Genomic DNA, 17,594 nt, shown 5'->3' with positions numbered 1-17,594 from the left:
TGGACCTAACTGTATGTCACTACGCACATATAGATATATATATATTTCACCACACACACATATACGAGTTTGTGCCCACATGATGAACCAATGGGAGAAGAGCTGTATACCCTATAAACGGGGTTTTCTCAAGTTTAGAGGTTATCCATATCCTTGGGCTAGGAGATAATTTCTTGATAGCTGGGTGCTCCATTGATCCCGAGAAATGTGGCTTTTCAGAATGTGAATGGAGCAGTGTTTGATCGTTCTTAAGGAAATTCCAAAGACCAGCTGAGCACAGCACTCGATTTTTTCTGCAGTGGTAGCGTAAAGAATGAATTTAGCAGCAGTGTGAGTTATTGACCTCCACTGGATTCACAGAGGGTTTTTCAGAGCCTTTTATTTCTCTGGAGTGGTGGAGATCCCAGGAGTGATTAGGAGATTATCCCTTATTCTATAGAGTAGATAACTTCCAAGCTTGAGAATACTCCGCCAAAGGGTTTTAAGACTGTTATAGTGACTAAACGCCTTTTTTCATTTTTTTTTCTCTTTTAAGCTCGTACAATAATGGAGAAGCTATGCTTTTTTACATGCATTATTCATTCATTAGGCTGACTGAGGTGAATGATTTTCATTCTTTTGCACATAGCAGAGTGAGACATACTAGCTGTAATAAATTCATAATTGTTGGCTTCATTGGCTGCAAGTTTGACAGCTATCCATTAATTATAACCGCCAGGTAGTTGCCGGTGTAAGTAAGAGGTTAACACCAGAAATTGCGGTCATACCTGACCTGTTCACCTTTACTAGAGTACATTTACTTGAGACTTTGACGACACAAAACTTGTAATTGGTACAGTTTTGCAATGAGGTGAAGCACTGTAATTGGAGAAACATATTAAAAAGACTGTCCTCTCTTAGGACAACTCCTTCTTGATCTAAATGTTAAGCCCTGACACAATAAAAAAAAAAAGCGTTTACTCACCTCCCGTGTCAGCGCTGTTCCAGCAGTGGCGACCCTCGCAGTCCACGGGCTTTTGTGCGGTTGTTGGGCTTTTATGCTGTTGTCATGATATGAGTTTACGGTTTGCCACATGGAGTTTTTTTGCCTTCCTCTGGATCAACATATTAGGGCATGTTAGGTTAGGATATTGGTTGAACTTGATGGACTTAGTCTTCCTTCAACCTTAAAAGCTAGGTTACTATGTTACCTGGCGTCACGGTCTTCACCTTCGTATGAATTAAATCTGAAGAGGACGTCTATGCTGTGGATGCGCTCTGACTGCCTCTTCATGTTCAATTCGTTCGAAGTTGTGACTTCCGGATCGCCCAGCAAACACTTAAGAGATCCAGCAGGTCACAACCTTCAAGATGCTAAGGCTGCTAAGTATAAGTCTAGGGGCAGTGAACTTAGATTAGTGGCACCACTCCAGCAGTAAAAAATAAAATGCTGGAGTGGTGCTGGGTTACATAGTGCGGACAACGAGCGGTTGTGTGCCGTGTGGCAGCAAAGTGCACAGCAAAACCACATGTAGTTTAGCGTCATAAAATAATGAGCTTCACTTGTACGTGCAGCACGGCACACTACACTTCTCCATTGTGCAAATCCAACCTAAAAAAATGTAGAATTGTCCATATATTGAAATCTATAGCAAGAAAACTAATAAAAGAAATGTTACCTCTCCCCAGATGTTTGTGAACCTTTTGTTCTGGTACCAGTTCTTCTGTGGATTCTCGGGAACATCAATGGTGGATGTTTGGATGTTAATTCTCTTCAATCTGATTTTTACGTCTGTGCCCCCAATAATCTACGGTGTTCTTGATAAAGATGTGTCTGCTGACACCCTGCTCGCTTTGCCAGAGCTCTACAGATCTGGGCAGACTTCAGAGGTAAGCACCACTCGCATGTGCTCCATGTGGCTTTTACTCGTACATTGTATATTTTGTGCCCTCTGGACTAATATTAGTGTGGACTTCTCAGTTAACATGATACCTTTAATTGAATTCAATATCTGCTTTCATATTGAGTAATCCAAGCATTAAAATGGTTTAATGCTTTTTTTGTGATATGGATATATAAGGACAATGAAGAGCGGAAAATGTAAACTATTCCATGCGGCTATGGGAATAGCTCTACTTTACTAGTCCTCTAGTGATAATCTCCTGCTGATTTCTATCAAAACTACTGCAAGCAGCCCTGTAAGTGACACATCACTGTAATCAGGGTCTCTGTCCCTATATCATGCTGCTCTCAGATTAGATATCAAAAACCTGGTGTCATATTCTCTTTAACATGAATTGTTCTCAATCCTAAATATACAATGTATATGACTGTTCTAGGCTTATAAGAAATCCACGTTTTGGATCACCATACTGGATGCTTTCTATCAAAGTCTGGCATGCTTCTTCATCCCTTACTTTGTAAGTAGCAGAGTCATGGATACACGAAGTTCATTTGCTTTTACAAGTTGTGTGCATTTGTTTTCTGGAACTTTTATGAAATATTTTCAACCTACATATGGATTTTTAGTTTTCCCTTAAGGTCACCACAATGCCTCTATTTTTCTTATTTGTATGTTCACTAGCAATGATTAAAGCTAGCGGCCCTCATTGGTGATGACTTAACGTGAAGATTTCTTTGGGCTTGTGTGATTTTCTGGGCACTTCTGGGACTCACAACCAATTGGACACTAATGGTGGTTTATGTAAATGGCCCACATTTACGAAGACTGGTTTATCATTTGCCGTTTCTTATGTCAGCTTGTTAATAATGTTGACACATTTAAAAATGTATTGCATACAGAACATTAAAGAAAACCTGTCATGGAAAATGGTATTTACCTGCAGATATGTGCAGGTAAATAGCATTGCAAAGTGCAGCTGTCTGGAGAAAAGAACTTGTTTCCTCCTGGGAGCTGCTGGCTTTCAGTCACAGGGAAAGTACATGAAGTGAGTACAGTCATCGCTCACTATACTGTGGCTGTAAGCACTCCCCGTCACTTTGATTGACAGTTGACTCTGCAAACATGCGTTGCTGAGAAAGCTGTGATTATATAAACTGTATAGTGAGTGGTGCTGTGAGTGTGACTGTAGCTGCTCTGTGCATGCCTCTGACTGAAAGCTGGCATCTCCCAAGAAGAAAAAAAATCCTTTTTCTCCCCGTAGCCACAGTTTGAGTAAGCTGCTCAAGCAGCATTGTAATGCTATTAACCTGCAGTTTAACCCCATATAATAGCATTTTTTTATGTGATTGGTTCCCTTTGTCTACAGCTGTGCTGCTTTGCTTCCAAATTTTAACAGTCTTCCTTCTTCATACAGTTGATTTTAAAGGGGGTTGTCTAGCCCAGTGCAAATTTTTGGCAAGAACTGCAGCATGCCAAATCCTAATGATCTGCTTAGAGAAGTAGATGAGAAGCTATCTGGCATGTGACCGCTCGAACTGGCAGGGCAGAAACTAATCCTAACTGGGCAAATAACAGACTGTTAGGACCCAGGAATCTGCAGTGCTTGCTGAACATTTGCACTGGGCTGGAGATCCGTTTTAAATAAACGAAGTCTACATGGAGGATGAGAAATGTTGCAATACTTTTATCTAATTTGATGCCACCATTTCTGACTATAGTAAACCTCAAGAACTGCCATGAACTACTTAGTAAAGATCTGCAGGAGTAGATGTGTCCGGAGCATGTCTTTTACTGATATATGCATAAGTCTCTTTATCATGATACTAGGTGATTTACGTGACTTTGCGTGAGGCTGCCAAGTTGGCGGTCCTGTAATTTTGGTGCTTTCTTAGTGACCCTCTTTTGTTTCCTTCATTTGCATATAAATATGGTTTCAGAGAAGTTGCCATAAAGAAATGAAATTTTTATTCAGAAAGCCGTGTAGAAATATTGCTCCTAAATGCGATCTCCTTGATATGGGGCTGCATAGAGGCAGCAGATAGCGGCACTTGTGGAACACTGCACATGCTCTGCGGCATCATTTGTCTTATTTGGTTGATTGTGATAAATCATGAAACATTTGCTGACATATTTCTGCCTCTGTGATCTTTTTGCAGACTTACTTCGGCTCAGTCATGGACATCTATTCTTTCGGAAACCTCATAATCACAGCAACATTGTTTGTGGTTTTACTGCATCTCCTGATTGAGAGTAAGAGTATGGTGAGTCCGTACATGGGGAGTCGGGCTATGCAACACCGATCAGCAGATGGGATGATAAGGGGCACACGGCCTGAGCTGGAGGGGATCGGGCAGATCGTGTCTCTTATTCTTCATCCATGTTCCCATCAAAGAATTGCCAAATATACAAACAAGCTGAGTTGGACGACTAGTCTGGGGAAACGTATGTCCCATCGAGTCGTCAAAACAGCTAATTTGCATATTAAAAATGGACTTTAGAAATCCTTTATTTAACCCCTTAACGTCCACTGTGCACTCATGGCTTATACGGTGTGCATGAAAGTGTGTGCTCTTATGCTCTGTCGCTTTGACACATATACCCTTATTGTCCTTTATGTGAGATCTGTCTCTAGACAAGATCCGATGCCCTCATCCGTGGCTTAGTACACTGCCAGCAGCAGATACAGGCCACTTGTCATGAAGGTGGTGAGTAATTGGGAGAATGCAGTAATTAGTAAAAGTGACATTTTGTGCGGAGTTTGGAGAAACCACTTATATTAGCTGTGTTGACCTATTTACATTTTTTCTTCTTTGGTTTATTGCAAACAACAGAAAGATTTTTTTTCAAACTTTGCGAAGATGCCTAAAGTGAAATGGAGGGCGAATAATTCTGATTGCAAGTTCCTTGCTGAGACAAAGCCCAACTGCAACTGCAACCCTGCAACTTCCATATTTTAAGTGGGCAGTTTAGTGGGCATACTTAATGTGTACATTGGGGACTGTCCTAGCATACACGTTAAATGGGGGGGGGGGGGGGGTGAAGTGAGCAGGCCTTAGTTTGGGGAGGGGGGGGGGTTAAAGCCGTTTTAGTGGATTAGACGTTAATAGCTCTCACAATAGGCCAATACTGTTTAATCCAGGGGTGTCAAACTGCATTCCTCGAGGGCTGCAAACAGGTCATGTTTTCAGGATTTCCTTGCATTGCACAGGTGATAATTTAATCACCTGCAGAGAATGATTCCAGCACCTTGTGCAATGCTAAGGAAATCTTGAAAACACGCATGGTTTGAGGCCCTCGAGGAATGCAGATTGACACCCCTGGTTTAATCCATCCTCCATGACCCTCACCAATTGGGCAGCACATTGGCTCAGTGGTTAGCACTGTTGCTTTGCAGCACTTGGATCCTGGGATCAAAACCCTACAAGGACTTCATCTTCAAGGAGTTTGTATGTTCTCCCTGTATGTTTTCATCCAACAAAGACACACTGATGAGGAATTTACTGTAGATTGTGACGATGGCTATAAAGTTCCACAGAATATGATGGCACTTTATAAGCAAGCGTAATAAATGGGCATAGCGAACTTGTTGCGTCACTCACATTTTCCTTCCCTTCATTGTTTAAAAAGACACCGCATCTCCCGAGTTCAGGAAATGAAGAATAAGCAGAGCTTAAAGGGGTTATCTGCTACTAGGACAACCCCTTCAGCTAAATGTTTGGCCCCTGTAAAATAAAAAAAACCCTATTCTTTCCTCTTGTGCCAGCGGTGTCGGCAATCAGTCCTGGGGATCTCCTGCGGTGTTGTGACCGGCGTCACCGTACCTGCCTTCATACTGATTGAACATGAAGCGGAAGTCGGGGATCGGCTGCAGCCCAGACAACCCCTTTAAGTCCTAGAGCAGATCTGTCCTAATATAAAATGCATACATAAGAATAATATATCATTTAGCTTGATGAGGCTGGTGTACTTACATTGAGAATCCAGCTAAACTCCTAAAATGCTCATTTTATTACCAAGCAGGCCAACGTTCATAAAGGTTTATACAGCCATTCAGACAAGACAATTCAAAGAACTGACACCAGCCCCATTGGGTCTAAGATTTAATGTGTGTAGTTTTATATTCTAAAATTTGGTAACAGATCTTAAGACAATAAGAATAAACATTTTTTTTTTTTTTAGCCCTCTATGCTTGTGTGATTTGATAAAGGTGTGCTTTGCGTTTCAGACATGGATCCACTGGACGGTGATGGTTGTAAGCATTGTCGCCTACTTTATCTTCACCTTGGCGGTTGATGCAGTGTGTGTGAAGTGTATGCCACCTGCAAACCCATACTGGATAATGCAGACGCACCTGACAGACCCCGTGTTTTATCTCGTGTGTGTGATGTCGGTGGTCATTGCACTTTTACCACGGTATGTATGAAGGATTACATGTATACTGTGTATCAGTGATGCAGGGTGGTGTTGTCACAGATCCACGTGATTGTGATCCCCCTACTCATAAGGGTAGGATCACACCACAATATTAAAAATCGTTCAGTTTCATCCAGAAAAGTGTGACGATTTTATTTCTCACTTGTCCTCTGTATACAATTTTTTTTTTTTTTTTTTTACAGCAACGGCTATTGATCACTTACAGGAGCATTTACAGTTTCCTGCATTACAGAACTGCAATCTATCCGTAATAATCAGATGCTATACTGTGACAATTTTTTTTTATTTTTTTGCGCACCCATAGACTTCAGTGGGTGATTCTCATACGATTTATGGAAGACGTTGGTGCAAACAGCGATTTTAATTATTTTTTTTTTTTAATTTTTTTATACTGATGGCACTCTGACCTGAAATACAGATGTGTGAATGAGCCCTCACAGAAAATTAAAGAAACAATATATGCATCCCAAACCATTAAAGGGAATCTGTCAGCAGGTTTTTGCCATGTAATCTGCTAGCCGCATAATGTAGAGAAAGAGACCCTGATTCTAGAGATGTATCACTTAGTTTACTGGTGCAGCAACTATGATGGTGATGATATAATCCCTGCTTGCTCTGCTGCAGATGTAGCAGTGCTCTGAATAGTGAGCTGTGTAACCCCTCCCTCACCAATGATTGGCAGCTTCCTGTATAAATTGCCAATCAGTGGTGGGGGGCGGGGTTACACATATTAGCTTGACTGCCATGCACGTGAGACCTAGTCAGGTAGTGATAATCTCCTGCTGAGAAAACAAAAAAACACAGCCCAGTAAGTGACACAACCATCTGACCCTACAGCATGCTTCCATCTTTCCTCCAGGGCCCCCAATGAATAGATTTGGGCTTGGTTCATGTACAATCGATGTGTGCACTGGGAAAGATTCAGAGGCAAATACTAAACCACTCGCCATTGAGTTAAAGCCGGGCTTTTTCTGATCCCAATTGTCTCGTTTATTTCCTTTTGGTTTAGTTTTTGTAACTCCAAAGTTTATTTCATACGCCCAACTTTCTCAGCCCAAGAACTCGCCGTGATGTCCCGATCAGCCGCAGATTTCCTGACCCAAACTAAATTGACTCCTTGATTTCGGGTCAGCAGACCCACGTCCAGTCCTGATATCCCAGTCTGTACTGAAAACTGAATTAATTCGTTGTTTTTTTTGTCCATTTTCTATCTAGGTTTACTTTCCGGATATTTCAAGGAACTGTGTTTCCAACGCCACAGCAGAGTGCTAAACAGCTTGATGTCATGTCTCCAGGGGACCGTTCAAGTGCCATTAAACACTGGTTTTTACCGAAGACTGACAATACCTTATTCCATGCAGTGCCAGCAGATGGCAGCAAAGCAGCAAAAGTGGGTGAGGAGGCTCCCTGCATGCGATCTCCGGAGACAGAGAACACAAGCTATGACGTGTGACCGCCAACCTGAAAAGACGAGAAATTCATTTACTGCACCACTTCTGTCTTTACAGTGTTCAATAGGAGGCCTGCATTTCACTACTGGGTGTAATCTATATCAAGCAATGATGTCTGACCAAGGCATAGCCCAAAGCTTATACAGTGTTTTCATGCGTCTGCCATATTCTATAGACCACTCAGTGTTATGTTGCTCCGTATATTGCAATATTTTGTATTTTGTCACTTTCTGAAAGATGATGTAAAAAGGTGAAAGAGCGAATAGTAAGAACGTCTCGTCACAGGGAGTATATGGAGATCCTACCCATCTCCTTGCCATCTGCCACACCAGATCACTATGAACAGTGACCACATTCACCATCTCTTACACCTGACTTATCCAGTCCGGAACTGACCCCTGTGATCTGTCGTGAGGGGCTCTGTGGTGTTTGCCAGTTAGCGCTAACTTTACACCTTTAAAAAGGATGCTTAGCTGGAAGAAAGAGGAGCTATTAAAAGCGTTTCTCTTTCTGGAGGAGCCCAGCCCATCCATGCTTTCCACATAAAGACCGCTGTTTTTCAGTAGGTCCTGTGTAATGCTTGCGTTCGCCTGTGGGAGTGCTGTAGAGATTACCCACTGCTGTGTTCCTCCACTAATTGTAGCTGATCGGTCTCTCCTGCTACTGAAATTCTCAGTGGTTGAGGTGAACATTGACTTGTTTTCTGGTCAATGCGTTCAGCCCGGAGTCACCAATCTCATCTAGATTTTAGGAATATTCCTGCATTGTCAAAAATCCTTTTTAATGCTTTCTTAAAGAATATCAGTGTTTTATTACTGTATTACCTTATATTTGCACTTGATTCCTTTTGCATACAAAGGGCATAGCCAGCTATTATGCACCACATTAAATAAGGCTCAGCAAAATTTTAATTCCGTAATCCTTCCTGGTAATGAATGTAACGGTATGTAAAATACTTACCGGTAATAATCCTGTATGTATTATCTGTACCGTCTACCACCGGCCGGTGCTGCTTTCCCCATCCAAGTCTATGGACACTCGGAACACCACCCTCCATAGACTTACTCCGGTCCACATACATACCTCTGTGTGATCGGGCTAGAAGAGGACTGGAGCGGCGCCGAAAACCAGGGAAGATAGCCATCGGTAAACTATTTTAATACTCTTGCACACCATTATATAGATTACCATGATATACATTATTACAAAGGATTACAGAATAACAGTATTGCTAAGGCTGACTTCTTTAACCCTTTCAATGTTTGAGGTTTTTATTCCACTGTCACCACTTACATATCCATGTATCATTGAGAATATCGAGAATTGAATAATTATATGCAATGGAATAATTTTTGTGGTGCATTTGTTTATCCGGGCCAGTATCTCTTGTTCGCAAGTATAGAAGTGTAGTAACCAGCTGGTAGTTCTCAGGTTTAATGTATTACACTGCCGGACGATGGCGTCTGTGCCTTACATGCTGCTGCGTTAGGTCCCACACCTTGGAATATGTAGGCGCTAGTGGTGAGCACAATGCTTGTTACTCAAATTTGCTTATAGTGCTCGAGTATACAGCGAGTATCGCGGGAGCTCGAGTGACATGTTCCAATTCCTGCGGCCTCATATTTCGCGGCTGTTAGATGGCCTCAAAACATATGGGGGGACTCTAACATGTCGCTTAAGCACCCCGATACTCTGTGCAAGCTGGAATAAAGCGCACTTGCGCTCATCACTAGTAGGAGCCTTATTCTTGATGGTCTTTAAGACTCTTTTCACATGTTCTTGCAGTTTTCAGCTGATTTTTTTTTTTTTTAGTAGTTAATTACTGTTATTTTGTGAACATGTTGATTTGTCACGTTCTTACGTTGGAATGTCGGGAACTATAGATCCTTTACAAAACTTCCTAATTCATACTGTGTTCCTGAACATCCTCGTAATAATTAAGCGTTATTATATAATTGTTGTTATATTGTCCCTTTTTCATTGTAAAGGCTATAGCCATAAACTGAACACCACCATTTGACTATATCTTGACGTAAATATCCCCCTTCCTTATTAGAACATGTCATTTTGTATATGAAAATTCTGTCATTTACGTTCTTAATGTATATTAATATTGATTGGAGCTCCATTTTTTTTAAAATGCATCTCCAGATCTCTTGCATAGTCACATATTTAAAAGATAACATGATGGCTGCCTTGAGCCACCATTAGAGATAGGGAGCCTACTGCAAACTATTCTTCAGTTTAATATATTAAAGGGGATCTGTCAGCAGGTTTTGGCTATGTAATGAGAACAGCATGAGGTAGGGGTTCAAACACTGAAGTCAACGATGTGTCACTTATCAAGCTGTGTGCGATTTACATACAATGAAGGTTTTATCACTAGGACATTATCACTGTTGTGACTAGCTGGTGGGTGAGCACTGATCAGACCCCTCCCCCTCCTGTGATAATCGGTAAACTGTCAATAGACACTACACACAGTGAGCTGTGGTATGGGCAGGGTTAGCTTTCTCAGCTCTGCTTCGTATTACATCTAAGAACTGAGTTACAACTGCTGCACCCAGTAAACTGATATATCCTGGGATCTGGGGTCTTTTTCCTATATTATGGTGCTCTTGGAATGAGGTAGCAAAAACCTGGTGTCCGATTCCCTTTAAAGAAGCACTTCCATCTATATATTTTTTAATTAAATCTGTGTACATGCGTGTAATGTAGAGTGTAATAATATAGTCCCCTATCGCTGCTCTCGGCGGTGTCCAGCACCGCACTGCTCCTCTGCGCTGTGTGTAAACGAGACTTCCAGCTCGCGCCTAGTGAGACCAATAGCCACAATTTCGGTGCTGTCACTCAAGCGGAGACGAACGGTGCTGGACACCAGAGTGGCGGTATGTGAGTCTACAGTACATGCTCATACACAAATATTTGACTGGGTTGTCTGCTCCTAAACTACAAGCTTACAGCTACTCTGTGACTGCAGCCTTGTGAATCCTCACATCGCACTCACTATGTGCTGTGAGGATTCTCCCGCACTGGGGGCGGCGGTCATGTGACATTCCAACTAGATGTGCGGCGGCTCACTCAATGCCGTCTAGTAGGAATGTGACCGGGAGTATGCACATTGCATACTAACCATCACATGACCCCCGGCAATATAAAATCCTCACAACGCGCGTATGAGAATTCACAAGTGTGCAGTCACATTCACAGTCATCGGACATCCCATTGTATAAAAATCTCTAGATGGGAGTGCTTCTTTAGGTACCCTCCTCCCATACACAGCTAGTGGTGACTGCAGGCAACATTAGCCTTTCCTCTAGCCACACTTGCCCATCTTGGTCTTTTCCCGTTTCCATCGTTGCTGCACCATGTGATCGCATTTCTAATGAGCTGACTCTCACAGCGTCTTTCCTGTGCACTGGAAGTTACTTAATGTAAGCCTGTAAGACTCACAGCAAGGCTCTCATAGACTTACCTTGAGAAAGTAACTAAATATCAACGGTGTACGGCGGCTATGCCAAGCTGCGGTCCCATGGTGAAGTAGAGGACCAGAGCAACACTGGAAACGGGAGAAGGTAAGTATTTTAATGGATTCAATATGCACATATTACTGCTGGCAAAATGAGGAGTACAATAAATTGATTTCTCCTATAAGTCTGTTTTGGCCGGAATTTTCAATGAGTGTGAGCTGCTGTCCCAGACACAACGTATGGATGAGCGTAGCACTTTATAAGAAAGCAGATGGGTTTTTCTAAGTCCATACATATCCTAACATTAGATTTTATCTCTAGGGAAAATCTTCCACTTCTCATCCTAATCCTCCTATTTTCTGATCTGACGCCCATGATACACAGGGTCTACGTTGTCTTTTTATTTGAAACTGGCAGAAGGATTGTAATTATCACCGGGACCATTAAAAATACATATCTTAAAACTTTTTCTTTACTTGGTGCACTAAAGTTTGTCAATTTTTGTTTTTAAATTTGCCAAATAGAAGTAAAAACACTTTAACTGGGTTCTCTGAGAATAAAGGGTTTGATTTTTACTTTTCCAGAATGGCGCCTGTTCTGACGAAAAATTACATTTTCAGACTTTTTTTTTTTTTTTAAATCTCACACAACTTCTTAAAATATGAACAAGTACTTGGGAATCACAAATGTATATGTAAAGGTCCCTTTCCTTGGTTTGCATCTATCTTGATTAGTAAAATGTCTACTTGACCTTGAGATATCCAAGCAAGTAATTATATGTCCGCCAAACTGTAAAGTTTTCACGTTTTGTAACTGTTTTTATATCTTTTTAATAGTTTGGACAGTTTTACATAAGAAACATTAAATTACAAGTTTAGTTTTACTAAATTTATTGCAAATCTGCAAGTGCCCGGGTTGGTAGATTCTGTCCATGCACTTAGGATCTGGGGCTTTCCTGACTGCTGACACCTGTAGTGCCTCCAATGGACGGTATATGTATTCTGCTTGAATGTGCCGATTCTTTTTATGATGTCAAGCCTAGCATTCTGGTAATGTTTGGGTTAAGCCTACGAAGCCCATTATTTAAGAGACGTTTGTCCGCTTGTGAGTCCGAACTGTAGGGTCAATGCACCTTCAATACTTCTTAATGTTTTTTTTATGACAGATACTTTTATGCCTTCTCTATAGGAGATGGGTTTCTATTTGTGCACAATGTATTTATTGCTGGTAAATCCAAATAAAGAAAATAAATTGCTGTAATTCTGTCCTTGATTAGATGCAGATATCATATGCTTTATCAGGTTTATAAAAGAGCGCAAACATTTTTGCATTGTGCTGCATGAACCGGTCCCTTAGCCCGAAGGGTGTGTGGTATTACTGAAGAGAGAAGGGTTGATGTCTGGTTTACTTGCTGTATGTATGGGATCTACAATCTGGCTTCCGTCCCCACCATTCCACTGAGACTGCCCTGACCAAAATTACTAACGACTTACAGCCAAAGCTAACAGACAATTCTTTATACTCCTCCTTCTAGATCTGTCCTCTGCCTTCGACACAGTTGACCACTGTCTCCCTTCCTTTGGTGTCAAAGACCTTGCCCTATCTTGGATCTCCTCATACCTTACCAACCGCACATTTAACGTTTCCTACTCCCATACTACCTCTTCATCTCACCCCCTCTTTGTTGGTGTTCCTCAAGGCTCTGCACTTGGACCCTTATTATTCTCAATCTATACACTCTGCCTGGGACAACTCATAAGGTACTATGGCTTCCAGTACCATCTATATGCTGATGACACTCAGATCTGGCCCAGATGTCACCTCTCTGCTCTCCAGAATCCCAGAGTGTCTATCAGCCATATCCTCCTCCTCTTGCTTCCTCAAGCTCAATGTGGACAAATCTGAACTAATTATCTTTCTTCCATCTCACATATCTTCCCTACCTGATCTATCTTATCAAAATAAATGAAATCACACTTTCACCTGTCCCCAAAATCCGCTGCTTCGGAGTAACCTTTGACTCTGCCCTGTCCTTTAAACCGCATATCCAAGCTCTCGCCACCACCTGTCACCTCCAGCTCAAAAATATTTCCAGAATCCTCAACTCTTACTCTACCAAAATGCTTGGGCATTGCCTTAATCATCTCCCGCCTCGACTACTGCAACAACCTCCTTTATGGCCTACCTTCTAACACTCTCGCACCCCTCCAGTCCGTCCTTAACTCTGCTGGCCGATTAATTATTCTCTCTCCTCGCTACACTCCTGCTTTCCCCTCTTTGCAAATCCCTTCACTGGCTCCCAATTTCCCAACGCTCCAGTTTAAACTACTAACATTTGTAATATCAAAGTCTAGCACTCAACTTCAGTAACCGTAGAAACAATTGTAAACGTAGAAACGATTTATTTGTAGCACAAGAAACGTTTCAGTCCCTTGGGACTTTCATCAGTCACTACAACAAAAAAAGGAAGGAAATAACAAAAAGCAAGTACAACCTGTACAAAAATAACTAAAGTATATACAAGGAGAACACAAATAAACAGACAAGGTTTACATGAAGTTATAGGTCAAAATATATGTGACATATACATTATATGTGAGTATAAATGAGGAAATTGTAGCAAATAGCCAGGCTAAGTGTCACTCGGAGGGGAGGACGTGAACGAGCCAGTGGACGGGACTAAGAGGATGAGGGTGGAGCCAAAGGACATGCATATCGTGCCTGTGGAGGCCAACTATGAGCAGTGATATAAAGCTGAACAAGTAGTGGCTAAGCCCGGTAGGGTGTAGATACGATGAACGAGCCTGACCAAGTTATTATCCAGAAGTGGGAGGAGAACCGGTGATAGAAGAAAAAAAGGAAAAAAAGAGAGAAGAAAAAAGGAAGAAAATAAGAAGAAATAGAGAGTATGAGCAGACACACATACCGTGCCTATGTAGGCCTGAGAGGCAAATCCAATGTAACTGAATATGATATGGATAGATATGGCGCCTAAACAAGAGGGGAGCAGAGTAAAATAAGGATAAGAGCACCATACAGTGCAGGAACACAAGGGGATACCCCCTGATACTCACATCCGTGGGTCGCCCTAGTATAGATAGAGTATAAAGAAGCACGCTGTAAGGAGATACAGAGAGGGTTATAATAGAAGTGTGGAAACACAGCCAGTGTGAGAGGAGAAGTAACCAAAACTGGTACCTGGAGTGCGTGTGGAATATGGTGGAAAATGTCCACCTATCGGGTAAATGACCCGTGACTATGGAGGAGAACAAGGGAAAAACAAGGGTTAGAATAATAAACCAACGAGAGAGGTGTAATGGCAGGAGTAGAAACCGCTGTAGAAGGATTACCTTAGGATCCTGGATGGGGAGGGGAAGAGAAGAGAGACCACCTCGAGACACGGCGTCCACCGCAAGTCTGAGAAGTGGTGGAGAACGCCGAGTTAAATAGCGCCAAAGGAAGGCGCCGAGACCCGGGGGCGGAGACTCCTGACCGGAAGTGACGAAACGCCGGCCGCTGTGGAACGGAAGAAGATGGTGGTGCGGTTCACCTAGAGAGTGCGTTCCACATCGATGCCGGGCGCATATACTACACAGGAGGGCGGGGTATAAGAGATGGGAGGGCTACAAGACGATGATATAAAATGCAGGAAAGTCATGTATAAGGGGAATAGGGAAGGGGAACGAGAGGGAGATGTAATAAGAGAAATATTGCATGAGAAAAGGAGAAACCTAGTCAGAGATAAATAAAAAGAAAACGGAGGATTATATATAAGAGAATATGGAAGGTAAACATATAGGAATAAAAAAGAAAAGAAGGAGTGGGATATGTCAATAAATAATATAGGGGAGTAGAGAATAGTATCCAGGAGTATAGCATATGGTACTGACAAAAGCGAGTGTCTATGTATCCGTAAGATCCCAAGGACTAAGATGCATATAACAGTAATGTATACATAAGAGAGCAGTCGTGAGATGAGTGAACTAGTGCCTAGAGAGGATCGTGATGAGGAGTCCTTCGGTGGATATTGGTTGCCAAGACATGCCAGGTGAAAGGTATAGAGTGCCCGTCATTTTAATAGAGGCGATTCTAGGAAAAACAGAAACATATATTAATATTGCATACAAAATGCCGTAAATACAGTGGACAAAGCTGAATAAATTGCACTAAGTAAAAACTGACAACTCATATTCTCTATTGAGACCCTTCGGTGTCAATGTATCTAATGTGTGGATCCAATATGCCTCCCGTTTTTTTAGGGTGAGGATCCTGTTCCCGCCCCGGCGTGGTGGTGGTACCTGTTCTAGAATTAGAAATTTTAGCTGAGAGATATGTCCTGCAGTGGCAAAATGGTGAGGTATAGGTAGAAGGAGGTTCTTACACCGGATAGTCGATTTATGTTTCGACACCCTATCACGAACGGATTGTGATGTTTCACCTACATAAAGCAGGCCACATGGGCACTTTAAAACATAAACCACATATGATGAGTTACACGTAAAAAAGCCTTGAATTTTGTATACCTTTCCCGAGCGTGGATGTGTGATGGAATCCCCCTTCAGGACATTGTTGCACTGTGCACTATGGAGGCATGGGAAAGTACCTTTTCTTGGGGTATTACGAAAGAGTTGTCGTGTGACGGTGTTGGGGCCTACGTCTGCTTTGACCAGGGTATCTCGAAGATTAGGGGCCCGTTTAAAGCAAGGTAAAAATGGATGTTTAAATTCAGGAACATCCGGATGGGCTGTAGAGAGTAACGGCCAGTGTTTACGTATGGCTTTATGCAAGATGTACACGGACGGATGAAATCCATGTACAAATGGGATACGTTTCATGTTGTCTCTCTTGGGGGTGTTGGATACAGTCCGGGAATTTTCTAACAGAGCAAGAGGATAACCTCTGGCCTGAAATTTCCTTGTCATGCCCTCTATACGTGATTCCCTAGTCTCAGTGTCGGATACAATCCTTTGTACCCTTTGGTATTGTGCCCGTGGAATAGATCTCTTGGTTGAGGGAGGATGTAGGCTATCGAAGTGTAACAGACTGTTACGGTCTGTATCTTTGAAATATAAATCAGTACTCAACTGGCCGTCCCTGTCCTTAATAACCAGTGTATCCAAAAAGTTAATCTTGTCCTGACTTGTGTTGATAGTAAATTCAATACCAGGCCATGAGACATTAAGGATGGCAAAAAAGTTATCAAGAGACTCAGCAGACCCATGCCAAATGCAAAACACATCATCAATGTATCTTTTCCAAAGGATAACATGATCCTGAAAGAGGGAATTTCTATAGATGACGCTTTCCTCGAAGTCTATCATATAGGCGTTAGCATATGGAGGCGCTGCGTGAGACCCCATGGCTGTCCCCCTTACCTGTAAATAGAAAGTTTCTTGAAATAAGAAAAAATTAGAGGTTAGGATTAGTCTCAATAGTTTGGTACAGAGTGATATTTGATCCGGATTCATCTCCGCACCCTCCAAGAGGCGGCGGGCAGAGTCCACCCCCTCACTATGCGGGATAGACGTATATAAGTCCCTGACATCGAGGGTCACCAATAGAGCTTCAGAGGGTATCTGATGGATTTCACGGATGAGGTGGAGAAAGGATCCTGTATCAAGGAGGAAAGACTTAGATCCCTTAATAAGTGGCGTTAGTATTTTCTCAAGGTATCTCGCTATAGGGGATAGCAGAGAGTCAGTGGAGGCCACAATTGGCCTACCCGGAGGGTTTTCAAGATTTTTATGAATTTTGGGTAACGTGTAAAAAACTGGTGTAATAGGGTTAGGATTTGTCAGAAACTCACACGTTTTTTGGTCTAGGACCCCAAGATTAGTATATTTATGTAAAATAACCTCAATCTCGTGGTGAACTTGGTGTGATGGATCCCTATCAAGTATTTTGTAAATTGAAGCATCACTAAGCTGGCGCATGATTTCTGATAAATACATGGTTTTATCCATTATGACCAAAGCTCCACCCTTATCGGCTGGTTTGATCATAATGGACTTATCGTCCTGTAAATTCCTGAGGGAATGTCTCTCTTCCACCGAAAGGTTTGGCGGATAGAAGAGAGTGCCCCTCACCACGTCCTCCTTAAAAGAGGAGAATGAGTCCTGTATGAAACCAATAAAGGTTTCAACCGCATGAGATGACTGTGGGGGCCTAAAGTGACTTTTCAGGCGTAATCCCAAGGAAGTAGAAGACAGAACTTTAGGATCACTGACATCAGTGCCCCTTTCGCTAAAGGCCGGTGTCGTGGCAAAATAAGCTTTTAATCTAATTTGACGAAAGAAACGCTGGAGATCCATATCAAGATCAAATGTCCGACAACGATAAGATGGACAAAATGAGAG

At 42.2% G+C, this 17,594-nt stretch overlaps 1 protein-coding gene across 1 annotated transcript in view; it reads left to right on the top strand.

The window, feature by feature from the left end:
* The window catches only part of ATP10D (ATPase phospholipid transporting 10D (putative)), a 179,023-nt gene extending 166,525 nt beyond the window's left edge, over positions 1-12,498 (top strand). The window contains exons 19-23 of the mRNA XM_069744508.1: positions 1,669-1,869; positions 2,320-2,400; positions 4,040-4,144; positions 6,109-6,296; positions 7,533-12,498. Of these exons, the coding sequence (XP_069600609.1) occupies positions 1,669-1,869; positions 2,320-2,400; positions 4,040-4,144; positions 6,109-6,296; positions 7,533-7,770 (813 nt within the window). The 3' untranslated portion in view covers positions 7,771-12,498. The remainder of the gene's footprint in view (positions 1-1,668; positions 1,870-2,319; positions 2,401-4,039; positions 4,145-6,108; positions 6,297-7,532) is intronic.
* The last annotated feature ends 5,096 nt before the right edge of the window (positions 12,499-17,594 follow it).

Source organism: Ranitomeya imitator, chromosome 1 (genome assembly GCF_032444005.1).
Source record: "Ranitomeya imitator isolate aRanImi1 chromosome 1, aRanImi1.pri, whole genome shotgun sequence".
Lineage (NCBI taxonomy): Eukaryota > Metazoa > Chordata > Amphibia > Anura > Dendrobatidae > Ranitomeya > Ranitomeya imitator.
This window is presented reverse-complemented; position numbering and strand designations above follow the sequence as displayed.